This window comes from Ornithorhynchus anatinus, chromosome X2 (genome assembly GCF_004115215.2).
Source record: "Ornithorhynchus anatinus isolate Pmale09 chromosome X2, mOrnAna1.pri.v4, whole genome shotgun sequence".
NCBI classification, from domain to species: domain Eukaryota; kingdom Metazoa; phylum Chordata; class Mammalia; order Monotremata; family Ornithorhynchidae; genus Ornithorhynchus; species Ornithorhynchus anatinus.
In genome coordinates, this window is record NC_041750.1 from 19,543,075 (window position 1) to 19,557,703 (window position 14,629).

At 47.9% G+C, this 14,629-nt stretch overlaps 2 protein-coding genes across 4 annotated transcripts in view; both read right to left on the reverse strand.

Annotated features, from left to right (window-relative positions):
- Positions 1-445: 445 nt before the first annotated feature.
- LRRC14B (leucine rich repeat containing 14B) lies at positions 446-11,254 on the reverse strand. The gene is made up of 2 exons (XM_001513228.3): positions 10,264-11,254; positions 446-2,680 (listed from the first exon to the last, which is right to left on the reverse strand). The coding sequence occupies exons 1-2, from the start codon at positions 11,166-11,168 to the stop codon at positions 2,035-2,037; spliced, it is 1,551 nt and encodes a 516-aa protein (XP_001513278.1). The 5' UTR covers positions 11,169-11,254; the 3' UTR covers positions 446-2,034.
- Positions 11,255-12,904: 1,650 nt separating this feature from the next.
- PLEKHG4B (pleckstrin homology and RhoGEF domain containing G4B) overlaps positions 12,905-14,629 on the reverse strand; it is an 80,143-nt gene continuing 78,418 nt past the window's right edge. For 2 of the 3 annotated variants that reach the window (XM_029053140.2, XM_029053138.2), the window contains one exon: positions 12,905-14,090. In XM_029053140.2, the coding sequence (XP_028908973.1) occupies positions 14,085-14,090 (6 nt within the window). In that variant the 3' untranslated portion in view covers positions 12,905-14,084. The remainder of the gene's footprint in view (positions 14,091-14,629) is intronic. The other variant, XM_029053139.2, reaches the window with a different exon arrangement.

Here is a 14,629-nt window from a genome sequence, read left to right on the forward strand (position 1 = left end):
CCAAAGCAACAACATGTCTGCCTTGAAGGAGCAGGGATTGTGGCAGCTTCTCACTGTCATGAGGGATAGCCTCTCTGAGGCCATCATCTCACAAGATGGTCCCAACTTGTTGCCCAAGAGGCAAGAGAGCCAAGTAGTAGGACGAAGCTGGCGGATTCCACCTTGTGGTTTGTCCATCCCTGCGATCCCATCCTCTGTGTCCCTGGGACCCCTGGGATCTCCGTACTGTCCACTGGCCCTCCAGCCCTGGGTGGGAGTGCAGACCCCAGATTTCCACGCCTGAAGGAAGCAAGCAGCTTCCCTACTGCCTCCAGGGCGCAGAGCCAGCTGTCCTCACAGCTCTGGGGGCCTTCGAATCAAGCTGCTCACTACTACCCTGCAACTCCCCAGAACTTAAATAAATAACAAACAATTAAAGAATAGAATAAGAAACAAACACCAAACCTTTTTAGGGGACTCCTTTATTGTGAGGGTTTGTGGGATGGATTGGTGGGGGAGAGTTGTTAGAGCGTGAGGAAGCAGAGGATCCCATAATAGAGAAGAATAAAGAAAGGTGGCTCTCGTGCATGCAGTGGGGGAGGGGGCATGGTAGGGGCTCTGTGCAGGGGTGGGGGTCTTCCTGATGTGGGTGACATTCTGAATGCTCCATGTGGGGGCCATCCTTAGAGGGGCAGATGGCACACTGCTCCCCCCCTGCCCGAGATGACTGTTTCCTTCCCTTAGCGTCTGGAGCCAGTATCATACAAACAAAATGGTTTTGTCCACTGTGGAGGTCTCAGGGATATTCTGTTTGACGACCTAAGGGAGAACCATTTCAGCCATCTCGAAATGCATGTCACTGGTCCTAGAGAGGCCACATGACAGAGTGTGGATTGCTCAACTAGGATCAATATCACCCCTACTGCAAAAACTACTTTAGTGCACATTCTGCCAGCTGTGGGACAAACCTCTCCCCTCCTAATCGCTGGATCTGAGCAACCCTCATCCCAAATGGGGAGGGATAAGAAAGGATGAAATTCTGAATTTCCACAAACACCGTGTGCATGTGATTTTCTGTGTAATATTCACTTCCGTGGGTGCACTCTCACCATCAGCAGCATTACCTTCGAAGCCAAGGATAACTCCATATCTGTGCAAGTCGAAAACAGCAGCAGGTTCAAAAAGAATATGAATAAATAAAGGGGTAAGAACTTCATAGTGTGCTATTAGAGGGAGAGTTAAGAGACGTCAGAAGGCTCAAGAAAGGACTGGATGATTCCTAAATGATAGACCACTGCTGGGTTATTAAAAAAAGTTAGATCCAGTCAAAAAATGTTATTTGGATTATATTTGGATGAGGAGAGAAGCCATCAGTGCTGCTTCTCCAAGCATTCCACTGCCACACTCGGAGTCCTGTCTAAAGGACTTATTGACTACTATATCTTCACACCATTTCTCCAACATTCCTGTTCAGTGTAACTGCCACCACATCTCATAGGAAGCCAATGCTTCAATATAATTCCCTTCTCCTTTCTTGTATCCCTCTTAATCTTCCCTATCCTTCTCTTCCAGCCATTTTCAGTCTCTCCTGTTTCCCCAAGCTTTTCACATTTTCCTTCGTACATGATCTCTGTTTGATTCTCGCTCACCTTATCCCTTCAATCCTCAGACTGGGTCTTTCCTGGGAATTTTCCTGTCCTTTCCTGCCCTCTTCCTAACTAAAGATCTGGAATCCCATGCCAGTGCCTCCTGCTCCAGCCAAGGCTCCCAGGGAAGGTTCCTTAGTGTTTTTGTTTCTGAAAATTCTGCTGCATAAATCAGGTCTCTGCCCACTTTTATGATTCTAACCTCTCATGCTGTAGCTTTAGCCCATACTAGGAGCAGGATGTAAAAGACCACCTATTCATGGTCCAGTTCGGAAGATAAATATGCCAAACAAGTGGAGGAGACCAGCAGGTTGGAGGTGTGGGATTCGGTTCAGCCTTGAAGTGAGCTCACGTATTTAGGGCAGGTACAATTGGGATTCCCTGTAGCTCACTATTCACCTCAAAGCCTCTACTCCATTTTTTGTAGTGCAGTGCTAAAGCTTTCTAAGGCATTTTTGAGAGATTGAAGCAAGAAAGATCCCAGTTCATTGCTCGTCTCATGGATGTCTGGATCATAGCTTCCGTAGAGTGGGGTCGAAGCCTTAATGTCATCCCGGTTGGCCTGAAGCAATATTGCCTGAAGTTCCCTCGCAATCTCTTCATATTTCTGATGATCGAAATTGGGGAGGCTGGAATCATCAAGTGGGTAGCTGGTGCCATCAGGATAGCAGTCCTTCGGCACTGGGAACTCGATGGACTTCAGCTTGGGGAGCTCTGTGAAAGCCCTGAAGAGGCATTTCAAAGCTCGGGAGGTTAGCGGGTTCCCAAGGAATTTGAACTCCTGCAGCTTCCGGCAAGGGATCAAGCCCATGATCATCCTGTTGACGTGGGAATCTTCAATGCTGCACTCCTCCAGCGAGAGGACTCTCAGGGTCTGGGAGGCCTGGTTGAGCAGTTTGAAGAAAGTCGAGGGGTAGAGGGCAACTACGCTGTGCCCACTGAGATCCAGCACCTCAAGGTGGAAGGAGTGGAGGCCATTGGCTAGGAAGGCCATGTCTGCATAACTCAGGGAGCAGTTGGCCAATTCCAGAGCTCGGAGGGGCGTTCTCAGTGGGCTGCAGAACAAAGTGGAAAGTAAACATGGTAGAGAAAGAGCAGGAAATCCCCTTTAATTAATCAATCAATGAATGGTGATAATTGAGCATTTATTGTGTGCAGAGCACTATACTAAGTGTTTGGGAGTGTACAAGACAACAGAGTTGGTAGACATGACCACTGCTGAGCAGAGGAGAGGATTAAAAATGCTTAAGTGCTTTTTCTGACATATTATCAGTATTGGTCAATCAATCAATGGTGTTTTTTGAGCGCTTACAGTTTGTAAAGCATTGTACTAAGTGCTTGGGAAAGTACAATTCAATACAGTACTGGTGATAATAAGAGTTTGGATCTCTGAAGCAGCTTACTCCTGCAGATTCAGAAGAAGTTTAATAATAATAATAATGTTGGTATTTGTTAAGCGCTTACTATGTGCCGAGCACTGTTCTAAGCGCTGGGGTAGACACAGGGGAATCAGGTTGTCCCACGTGGGGCTCACAGTCTTCATCCCCATTTTACAGATGAGGGAACTGAGGCACAGAGAAGTTAAGTGACTTGCCCACAGTCACACAGCTGACAAGTGGCAGAGCTGGGATTCAAACTCATGACCTCTGACTCCAAAGCCCGTGATCTTTCCACTGAGCCATGCTGCTTCTCTACGCTGTTTACTGACATCTCTCACTTCATTCTCAATTTAAGCAAGGGGTTTGCCCTAAGTTGGAGGCATCCAACATGGGGCCCACCAGCTAAGTGCAGCCCTCTTGACTGTGGAGTGTGACCCACCTGAGATTGGCAGCCATGTTTTGGGGTTTTTTTAAACATAATTAGCTAGAATATGTGAACTACAAGGCCAATACAGTCTAGTCAGAATTGAGAGGTGGCCTGACTGGATAGACCTCTCAGTTCTCGAGGCTAGTTCAGTATATTAAGCAATCAATCAATTGATCAGTCAACTTACTGAGTGCTTACTGTGTGCGGAGCCCTGTACAAAACACTAGGGAGGTAGTAGATATAATTCCTCTCCTCCACTTAAAATGGATCTGGGGAGACAGATGCTAAAATAAATTTAGCACTAGAGTGTAAAGGTTTGTAAATAACTGAAAATGGTGAGTGGGAGCAGCCAAGAGCTTGGGTGGGAAGTGGAAGGGCTGAAGTGGTAGTTGTGGGGGAAATAATATGGGGAGATGAGAGATTAATTAGTGAAGGCCTCCTGGAGGAGTTGTGGTTTCAGAGGGGACTTGAAGATGAGGAGAGCAGTGGTCTGTGGGGATTGAAGGGAGAAGGAATTCCAGGCCAGAGGGAGGATGGAAGCAAATGGAACGAGAGAGATGAGAGAGATGAGATGAGAGGGAGATGAGAAAGATGAGAATGAGGCACAGTGAGTAGATTAACTTGAGAGGAAAGAAGAGGGTGAGCTGGGGTGTAGTCATAGAGGAGTGAGGATAAATAGGGGACAAAGAGTGTTTGCTTGAAGTAGAGAGGAATGGGCAACTATTGGAGATTTTTGAGGAGTGGGGATAGGTGCACAGAATGACATTTTGGGAAAAGGATCTGGGCCACAAAATGAAATATGAACTACAGAGGGGAAGAGACCAGAGGTGGGGAGGTCTGCATGGAGACTGAGGAGGTAGAGTTGGGATGTGATAAGTGCTTGGACCAGCATGGTGACAGTTTGTAAGGGGAGGAAGGAGAGGACTCTGGAGGTTTTGGAGAAGAAGAATTGACAGGATTTGGTGATAGGCTTAATATGGTAGTGTACAGAGGAAAGAGTCAAAGATAAGTCAAAATTACAGGTTTGAGGGATGGGAAGCATGGTGGTATTATCAACAGCAATGGGAAAAATTAGGTGGAGGAGATAATTTGGGAGGGAAGATGAGGAGTTCAGTATTGGATTTGTCTGAGGAGCTGGCAGGACATCCATGAAGAGATGACCTGGAGGTAGGAGGAGATGTAAGATGGCAGAGCAAGGTGAGAATCATACACCTAGAGGTGGTAGTTGAAGCCATGGGAAACGATGAGCTCCCTAAGGGAGTTGAGTGTAGGTTGAGAACAGAAGTAGTCCCAGGACTGAGCTGAGGGACAGCCAGTGTGAGGGAGTGGGAGAGAGGAAGAGCCAGTAATCGTAAATAACAGTATTCACATTGACTTGATCAAAATTGATCAATGATTTGTATCTGTCCATTTTGTACTAATAATGTTGATGGAACCGTTTTTTAAAAGTTTCTCATAACTGCTAAAAAAATCTATATTTTTGAATAGCCAAAAGGCTATATTTCACTTGCTATTAATAAAAAAAATAATGTGACCCATGAACATAGAGATTTCTGCTCACGTGGCCAACCCTTAAAAAAAAACTTGGAAAAGACTTGGGCTCCCCTGTCGTAAGGTATCGCCTCCCAGGCATCTGGCATCTGCAGATGTCCATATGGGCAACCATTCCCCGTTCCTCTATGGGTTTTGGTATGACTGTTAAAGACAGAGTACTGGGCTGGAGGATCACGGTCTGACACCCTGGTTAGCAGTGCTCAAGCCATATGTACTGGTGAGGGTGACCCTGGCTGGCAGAGCTCATGCCATATATATTGATGAGAGTAGGGGTGGTCATTTAAATCCCTTAAGTACTCATGGGACTGGTAGTTCCTGGATCTGGAGGTACTACAACAGTCTAGCTGACATTTATGGAAGGGATCATCAGGCTAATTGTCACTCGTGAACTGTTTTGACTCAATCACAACTCTCCTAGTGAATGGGGATACCATGGAAAGGAGGTAGGGAGGAAGCATTTGAACCCAGTGCTTCGGCCCACCATTTCCTCCTGGGGTTAGACCAATCCTCTCCTGAAAGGGGGCTTTGGTGCTGCTTCCCTCTCCACCCCAACTCTCAGCAGAGACGACTTAAATACCCACAGGTGTCCCAGAGCCAGATGCCTGGGACCTGGACCCGCCTCCTCACTGCCTGTCTGCCACAGCTCTTCCAGGTCTTCCCCTGACTGAGGCTGAGGTGTGGTGACCCAGGCCAGAACACGGATGGGGCTGAGGCTCTGGTGGGGCTGGGGAGGGTCCGAAAGTGCTAGGCACCCCCCACCCCTAGCCCTGCCACCTACCCCTGACTGAATCCTTCTATTGCCCCAAAATTTCTGTCGCCAGACTGGGGCTGGGGGACAGGTGAACAAAAAATCAGAGAGAGGGCTTCCCCATCATTCCCTCAGGATGCTACATCCCCTAGGACCCCCAATTCCTCCCCATGAACCCCCTCCAGTGGGAGGGGAGCAAGAAAATGCTACAGCTTGAATCTGACCCTCAGGGAGGTTGGAGCCCTGGATCCTGGCTGACCTCACTGTGGGGTACGATGCTGAAAGAAGGAGGTGAAGGGCGGTCCTAGAAAAAACAGCTGAAGTCCCTTGAGCCTGGGAAACTCAGGCAAGAGATAGGGAGGTGCAGCGCCATAGTCCTTGAGAGACTGAGGGAGCCTAACAGGGCACAGAGACCTGGGGTCAAAGGAAAGTGCCTCCCCACCATAAGACCTCTCTCCCATGTCCCCACTGTTTCCCATTACCAACTTCTCTCTCAACGGTCAAACTCTGTCTCTCTGTCTCTCTCCCTTTTTTTCTCTTTAGGAGCATGACGGGTGGAGCAGAGACATGAAAGAATGGGCAGAGGCACTGTGAGCTCTATTTCCTGTTTCTGGGGATCCCAGAATGGCCATGGGCCTGCTGTCTCAGGGAAAGGTCACGGGAGCCCCTTCCTTAAATCCCTGTCTGTAGTAGGAGCCTGGGAACTCTCAACTGTCCATCCTGACTCTGGCAGAACCAGGAATTGCCAGCCAGCTCAGATGGGCACCCAAAAGGCTAAGAGGTGTGATTCTCTCATATTCATGTGCATAGTGTATATAGTGTATATATATATATACCCTCCCCAAAGAGACAGAGAGACAGGACAGTGGGGTGCACTGTGGAGGAGGGATGGTGAAGGTCTTCTTTCTCACCTCTGAACCTCAAGGAAGGAATGAAAGATTGACTGGCTGAACAAGTGAGCCAGAGGCTAGGGGTTCTTGGGAGGGGGAGGAGTAAGGAGAGGAAGATTGCACTATTGCATACAACCTGCCCCCTTGTAAGATATGTTGTGGGTGGGGGCAGTTGAAGGGCCTAGTCCTCTGGGTTTGGGCTTTTTTTTGTTTTTTATTGTATTTGTTAAGCACTTCCTATGCATCAGACACTGTCCTATGCACTGGGATAGGTACAAGTTAATTGGGTCAGACACAGTCCCTGGACCACATGGTGCTCACAGTCTAAGTAGGAAGGAGAACAGGTAACCCCATTTTACAGTTGAAGAAACTGAAGGACAGAGAAGTGAAGTGACTTGCCCAAGGTCACATAGCAAGCAATCAGCAGAACCGACATTAGAACCCAGGTCCTTCTGACTCCCAAGCCTGTGCTCTATCTACTAGGCAACGCTGCTTCTCTGCTTGGAGCCGAGATGATCTCCACAGGTCAGTGAGCGGTGAACACACTTGGACTCTTCCCTTGTGAACTGAGGCACCCATGAAAGCCCTGCATGATGGGTAGGGGTGGCGGGGACAACACTTCTGGCCACCACTCCCAGGCATAGCCTTTCCTTTCTAGGCTCAACACAAAGAGGGAATCGTGATCTGAAGAATTTTGTAACCACATGTGCGCGCACGAATAATAGACTAGCAATACTTAAGGGGATTTGAAAGTCTGGGGCTTTACATGTTTCTGTTTCCCAAACTCCAGGCTGAAATGTTCAGATCTCCAACAGGGAACTCCACAAACTGGTGGATTCAACATCCAACACAGTCAATAAAAAATGGCAATAAATGCCCAGTGGATATCTTGTTTAGAACTCACATCTTCAAATCAGTGTTTAAATTTTTTGAAGTATCATTAAAATCTTGTTTCTTCAAAATAAGGACTGCAATTCAAAGAGTTTCTTGTGCAGTAAAAACAAAGCTGTTGTGGCAGCTCATAGCTGATGTTTAGGCTTTGAAATCAAAGGAGAGAAAAGTATGTGATGTCAGGCAACAACATGTTTCAGGTAATTTAGTATTCAATTTAGTAATTTAATATCTCTTAGAATCCATATTTTTAACTTGATTTTGCTTAATGAGACTTTATTTTACAATTCATGTTTTTCACAGTGGATCTCATTAATTTTTAAAAGGCTTTTGATAGCCTATTTCCCAGAGTTTTGAGGTTTTGAAGTCCTACCCAAAGACCATGGGACTGGGAATCAGGAAACTAGGGTTCTAGCCCCAGCTCTGCCTCTGGCCTGCTGTGTGATCTTGAGCAATTCCCATTAACTTGTCTATACCTCAGGTTCCATCTCCATAAAATGAGAATATTATACCTGCCATCCCTCCCTCTTAGATTGTCAGCCGAGTATGGGACAGGGACAGGGTCCCTGATTATCCTGAATCTACACCAGCACTTGGGTCATGCTAAGCGCTTAAATAAGCGCTATAATTATTACCCAGATGAATGGCCCTCCCACATAATTTTTCTGCCTTTTACAAGGCATAATTTTTCCCTGGTGTCCATTTTAAATTTCTGAATCAGTTCTGTTCTGGCATTGAGAATGTCAATTTTTATTTAGTTAGTACATATTTCAGTGTTTAAGGAAAGGATACACACAACCCCCCCAAAAAAAACAGGCATTTATTGTTTTGTCCCTTTCTACCCTAAACAATAGACCTATTAATAATGGACTGCCTCCAGGGGAAATTCCCAGGGACACCAGCTTTGTGCTGGTGGTGATAGTAGTGGGGGGAGGGGGGCTGCTGGGTTCTTGAGTTGCTCAGTGTATTCATGCTCTTATTCTGACCTCATGTTTGGCACTTTTGGTTTTTTGAGGATATGGACTGTTTCTGTTGATACTTGTTTCTTCCCAAATGCTAGTACAGTGTCTAACCCCTCATTGTGGGAAGTGAAATAGATGTGGGAGCTATGACATCATCAGTGAAGGTTTTTGGCCAAAGAACCATCTAGACACTCAAATACATGGTTCTTTTGGAGGGTTATTTTGAGTGGGTTTTTTTTGTTAGGTGTAGAGTGAGAGTCTTTGGGGTACAGAGAAGCAGCGTGGCTCAGTGGAAAGAGCCCAGGCTTGGGAGTCAGAGGTCGTGGGTTCTAATCCCGGCTCCATCGCTTGCCAGCTGTGTGACTTTGGGCAAGTCACTTAACTTCTCTGTGCCTCAGTTACCTCATCTGTAAAATGGGGATTAAAACTGTGAGCCCCACGTGGGACAACCTGATCACCTTGTATCCCCCAGCACTTAGAACAGGGCTTTGCACATAGTAAGCACTTTACAAATACCACCATTTATTTTATTTTATTTACCCCAGAGCTTATTATAGTGCTTGGCACATGGTAAGCACTTAACAAATACCACAAAGAAGAAGGACACATCCAGGAGTCTCCCTTCTTCCCTTTCTCCTCCTTTCTCCCACTATTACATCCCACTGCAGTCTCTGTCTCTCTCTCTCTCTCCCCCCACCTCCCCTCTCATTGTGAGTGTGTGAGAGAGAAAGAGGGAGAGGGAGAGAAGGAGGGCAAGAGATCAAGAAAGATGTAGCCTAGAAAGAGGAAAGGAAAGAAGAATTCTAATTTATGAAGTGAAGAGTGGAGAAGGCAACTTTTCCATTCTTTCCTCTGCTTTCTACAGACTTACCTGGAAATGGCTACAGTTCGTTCATGTCTCTAAATTAATCCCATTTTTAATTGTCTCCCTATTTTAAAATCTTCCCTTCACTGTCCAAATCATAAGGCAAAAATGAGAGAGCTGGGTGGTTTAATAAGTTTATCCTGCGAAGCCAGCTAGATGAGGAGCTGGCTTTTTTTTTCCTCAGTTCTCCCCAGCAGGACCAGGGCTCAGCAAGCTTAAGTGATGATAATGTTCATGGGCCTTGGCTCTTGGAAGGTAATGGGCAGAGGTAGGAGGGTGTGGGCATACTCCTGGCTCCTAATAACATTTACTGCAGCCATGGTCTAGTGGAAAGAACATGGGCCTGGGAGTCAGAGGACATGGATTCTAATCCTGGCTCTGCCTCTGGCCTGCTGTGTGACCTTGGGCAAGTCACTTAACTTCTCTACGCCTCAGTTTCTTCATCTGTACAATGGGGCTTCGATACCCATTCTTTTCCAACTTGGACTGTGAGTTCTAGACTGTAAGCCCATTGTTGGGTAAGGATTGTCTCTATCTGTTGAATTGTACTCTCCAAGTGCTTAGTACAGTGCTCTGCACACAGTAATATTTGAAGAATGAATGAATATAAGGGACAAGGACTGTGTCTGACCTGATTAACTTGTGTCTGCCCCAGCACTTAGTACAGTGCTTGGCCCATAGTAAGCGCTTAACAAACAACACCATCATTATTAAGTTAGCCCACCTCAATGTTATGCCAGGGAGTCCACGGGGAGGATCAAATGAAATCATCTTCCATTATTACATGCTCAAAAGATCTGGTCCCTCACCTGGGGATGTGTATGTGAGAGGAGCTTGTAGACAGGACTTTGTGGGATTCCCAATCATGGGCCTCAGCAGCCTTGGGGCAGCTATTTCCTGTCCCTCCCCATCAGCACCTCACCTGAGCAGTTTTCGTAGCTTCCCAGTCAGGGTGGAAAAAGCCAAGCTCAGCTCTGTTAGATGGGTCATCTGGCTCAGCTTCTCCCCGATGGAGGCGAGGACCAGCTCTTCTTCGGCAGTGAGCCTGTGCACGTCGAACGTCCGAGCCGGCAGGGTGAGGGAGACCAGCTGGGAAAAGCCCACGTGGCTGAGCAGCCCCTCCAGGTGCTCCATCTGTAGCCGCACATTGTGGACCACCTCCAGCTTCTGCAGGGACTCGGGCTCAGCCAGTCGGAGGACGGAGAAGAGCTTCGCCCGGTCCAGGCTGTCGGCTCGGAACGTCACACAGCGCAGCTTCAGCGGGGAGGCTCGCCTCATTTTCAAGGCCTGTGCTACCGCCTCATAGTTGCCGTCGGTGACAAACAGGTTCACCAGCACGTCGATCCCGACCCCAGAGCCACTGGAGCCCGGCTGCTGCTTCTGCACCTCCCCCAGCAACTCCAGGCACAACGTGGCCAGAAGCCGGGTCCTGCCCCACCTCCCCAGAGACTTCTTGCACTTACACAGCTGAACTTCCACATCCTTTATGCCCGTGAGATCCACCACTCTCAACCGCTTGCTGTACACCGAGGAATCATTCAGCACGTAGTCCCGGAGGCCTCTCAGACAGGCCTCCAGGCAGGTCCGGCAGGCCCTGCTCCTGATATCGCCTGGGTGATCTGCCGTCTGACCCAGCAGGCTTCCGAGGTTGAATTCTGTCAGCGGCCAGTTTTCCAGCAGGTCGTGAATCACTTCCCCCTGATCCAGCAGGTAGCTGGCTTTAAACAGAAGTGGGTAGAGATTGTGCGCCACATTCCTCAGGCTCTTCCTGGCCACCTGAGGGTTGGACACCAGCGCCTCCGCACTCACAAAGCGTAGCGACTTCATGCTTCCCCAGGGCCTGCTCGGCAGTGAAGAGACTTCCAGGGGCAGCCGGGACCGCCAGACAGGCCCTCTGGCTTGGAGTTGCAGCCACAGCTGCAACTGCTGTCAGGCCCTGGGGGAGGGGTCTCGAGGACAGGGGACAGCAAACAGTCACATGCTGCTCTGTCAGGTTTATTTTGGTCTCAGACACTCTAGTCAATCCAGGCCAAAGGGGAATAAGGTTCGGCTGTTTGGGCTCCTCTTTCTTCACCTCATTTCAGCAGCGTTGCCGAATTAAAGGACAGCTTCCCCTCTGACCTCAGTTTGCTCACCCACAGCCTTCTGGGGAAGTGTTGCAAGGAAGAATCCCAGTGCCAGCACCTTCTGGGCCGAGGTTTAGACAGGACCAGGGATCGTTATTTTGGCTCTTCCCAGAAGAGTAGGCCACACCTCAAAAAGAAAGGGGTAAACCTACTTTGAAGGCTGAAGAGGAAAATCATTAGGTGGGCAAGTTGCAACAGTTAGAAAGTAATGTCCACAAAGACTTGGAAGTCATCGTAGGGAAGAATGGAAAGTGTCTGTTACTGTGTTCAGAGGACTGCCCTGAGTGCTAAGGAGAGTACAACGAAGTAAGTAATCACAATCCTTGAGGGTTGGGATCTTGTCTCTACTATAGGATCCCAAGCCTAGGCATAAAAGTAAGCCAATAAGCACCATGATTGATTGATTAACCCTGTTGGCAGCTGCTTGATCCAAAGGGATGGCTGTTTTTCATTAAGATGGAGGGAAGGGTGCTTGGTGAGGGGTGTCTGGGTAAAGGGATCACCTGACAGAAAGAGTCGAAGCCCTGCTCTGCCCTCATTCTTCATTCCCCAGAATGTTTTTTTCTGTGAGGGCTAGGCCCAGATGGCCCCAGGGTCTGGATTAGCACTGACCTCAGGAAGCTGCACTCAGTCTTCCTCCTCCCAAACCCAGCCAATGGGGATGGTGGGATGTCCTCCCTCCTGCAAAGAGTTTGAGTTTACTCTGCTCCAAACTGGGCCTGAAAGGGGAGAGAACTAGGGACAAAAGAGGGGAAAGTTGTCTGGAAACCCAGCTTGAAAATGTAGAGGAACATTTCCCCTCTGCTGACTTTTGTATGGTACTCTCTCAAGCACTTAATACAGTGGTCTGTACACAGTAAGCACTCAATAAATAACACTGACTGATTTCTGTTCAGAGAGGTGAGCACAGAGAACAAAGGGTGAGGGTAGTAGTTGCCTGCTGTTATTTGAAGAGGCACTGGTGCGATTCAGCTGGTGAAGAACCACTTTTCCATCTTGGTGCCCTTGGAAACTAAGCTTCTAAAATCCCTCTGCCTCCATGTTCCTCTGCCAATTCATTTTAGGAGCCTGGACTTAGCTCATTACCAGCCCAGGCTTGAGGCAGCTAAGGCCCAAATTGAAGCTCAGGCAAGCCCCCACTGGCCCAAATTACCTCCATTTTATTTCCCTGGAGCAGGAACGCTCTCCCCAGCCAATATCATTAAGTCTATTTTTATACAGGGTCAATTACAGCTGAGATAAAATGGTCAAGGGCCCCCTGGGATCTGGTGTTCCAGTTCATCTATGTTTCCACACGTCTCTCCATAGTAGATCGGGGACCCTTTTGGCCTGGCAAACAAGCAAAACTCTGTGACATGACAACGATTTGGTGGGCAAAACAGCCAGGTGTTCAGGGAACAGGCCTTCCCATTCTCCCCAAAATACAGTCAACAAACATGTGGTAGGAAACAGGCTCCATTTATTTTTAGGTATCAAATGAGACAATATTGTAGCAAAGTAAAAAACTAAACTGTCTTCAACAACTGGCAATGAGATTTTTTCCATTTGATCTCTACAGAGTAGTTACAGGTGGTTATTTAAAGCCCATCATGTTCCATGGGTTCTAGCTATTCCCACTGTGGCTGTGAATCCTCGGTGGATGTGCCCCTGAGGTTTAAAACCATCAGTCTTCCCTAGCACTGTCCAAAGGCAAGGAGATAAAAGCAATTAGAAAAGTTTAATTTGTTTACAATTTTCCCCTTCTACATTGACAGGATTGCACAAAAGCAAGCAATGTTAAAAAAAACTAAAAACCACAAAAACCCTCAGGCTATTACTCACTGAGTTTTAGGAAAAGAAAAGAAAATTCAAATTTGCTACTGACAAACACCTAAGTGTACCCACCTCACCCACTCACACAGCAGGGCCAAATCCCCCCACTATGGCAGCTATGAATGGAGCTCAATTGATCTGCTTGGTGACAGCCCAGTAGAATTTGGGCCAACCACAGAGAACCAACTGTGAGAAGAACAAAACCACCTGTCTAATCACTAACAAACCCTTTAATATGATGAAGAACTCGATCCCTCCATTATTTCCAGAAGCCTCTGGGATCAGTTCCATCTGCATACACGGGGCAAAGGTCTGCAAATGTGAATGCTCATGTTAACAATAGTCTTGCAATCCCCGTTGGTTTCATAGACAATGCCCTCCAAGCAGAAGGTAATTCGGCTCAGGTAAATCAACTATCAGCTGCATCTCCGCAGGAAAAGAGGTAGCTTTTCCTGAATGGGCACACTTCACTCTCTGTGTGTTTCCTAGGCATGCTGGTGCCACGTTTGCTCATGTGACAGTGGCCTCCTGGTTCCCTGCCCTTGGCAGGAGAGGAGGGCATAAGGATGGGTAGAGTGGATGGATTGAAGAACTGGTGGAGAGGAGGAAGCAGTCAGTTCTTGGGTCTCCCACTGGGTCCTGGGCTCTCGACAATGTGAGGGCGGGAGGGGCAGCAGGTGTGGTCCCACCTTGGCCAATCCCCTCTCTGCTTAGAAAAAGGCAAAGGGAAGCATGTCTTCGCTGGAAGCAAGTCCCAATCTGGGCCCTGGATGATCCATGAAAAATGTCTTCCTGTTTAAATGGATTATAGCTGTCAAAACAGTTCATGTTGTTAGTAAACTGCTATTTGTTGATTAAAGCACTTTGATATGTCGCAGTGAAAAATGGTATTCCCAATCCTACTCTGAACTACAGAGCCCTGGGTGAGTCAGGTGGCAGAAGCTAAAGCCAGAGAAGCCTGTGAGGGTGAGGGGGGAACGGGGATGGAAGACAAGAGGAGGCGATGATCGGCCCCCAGGATTGGATGGGGTTCTTTGTCCCTCAACATTTTGGGCATGGTAAGCACCTGTATCGAGCCCGCTCTTCTCCTCACTGCTACCAGTTAGGTAGGGCCATAGCCCAGTTGTGCCAGCATGGAAGCTCCATGCTCTGCCAGATGAGGGGTCTGATGTGCTCTAATCCCAGCTCCACCACTTGTCTGCTGTGTGACCTTAGGCAAGTCATTTCACTTCTCTGGGCCTCAGTTACCTCATCTGTAAAATGGGTATTCAGACTGTGAGCCCCAGCGGGAACAGGGACTGTGACTAACCTGATTTGCTTGTATCCACCCCAGCGCTTAGTACAATGCCT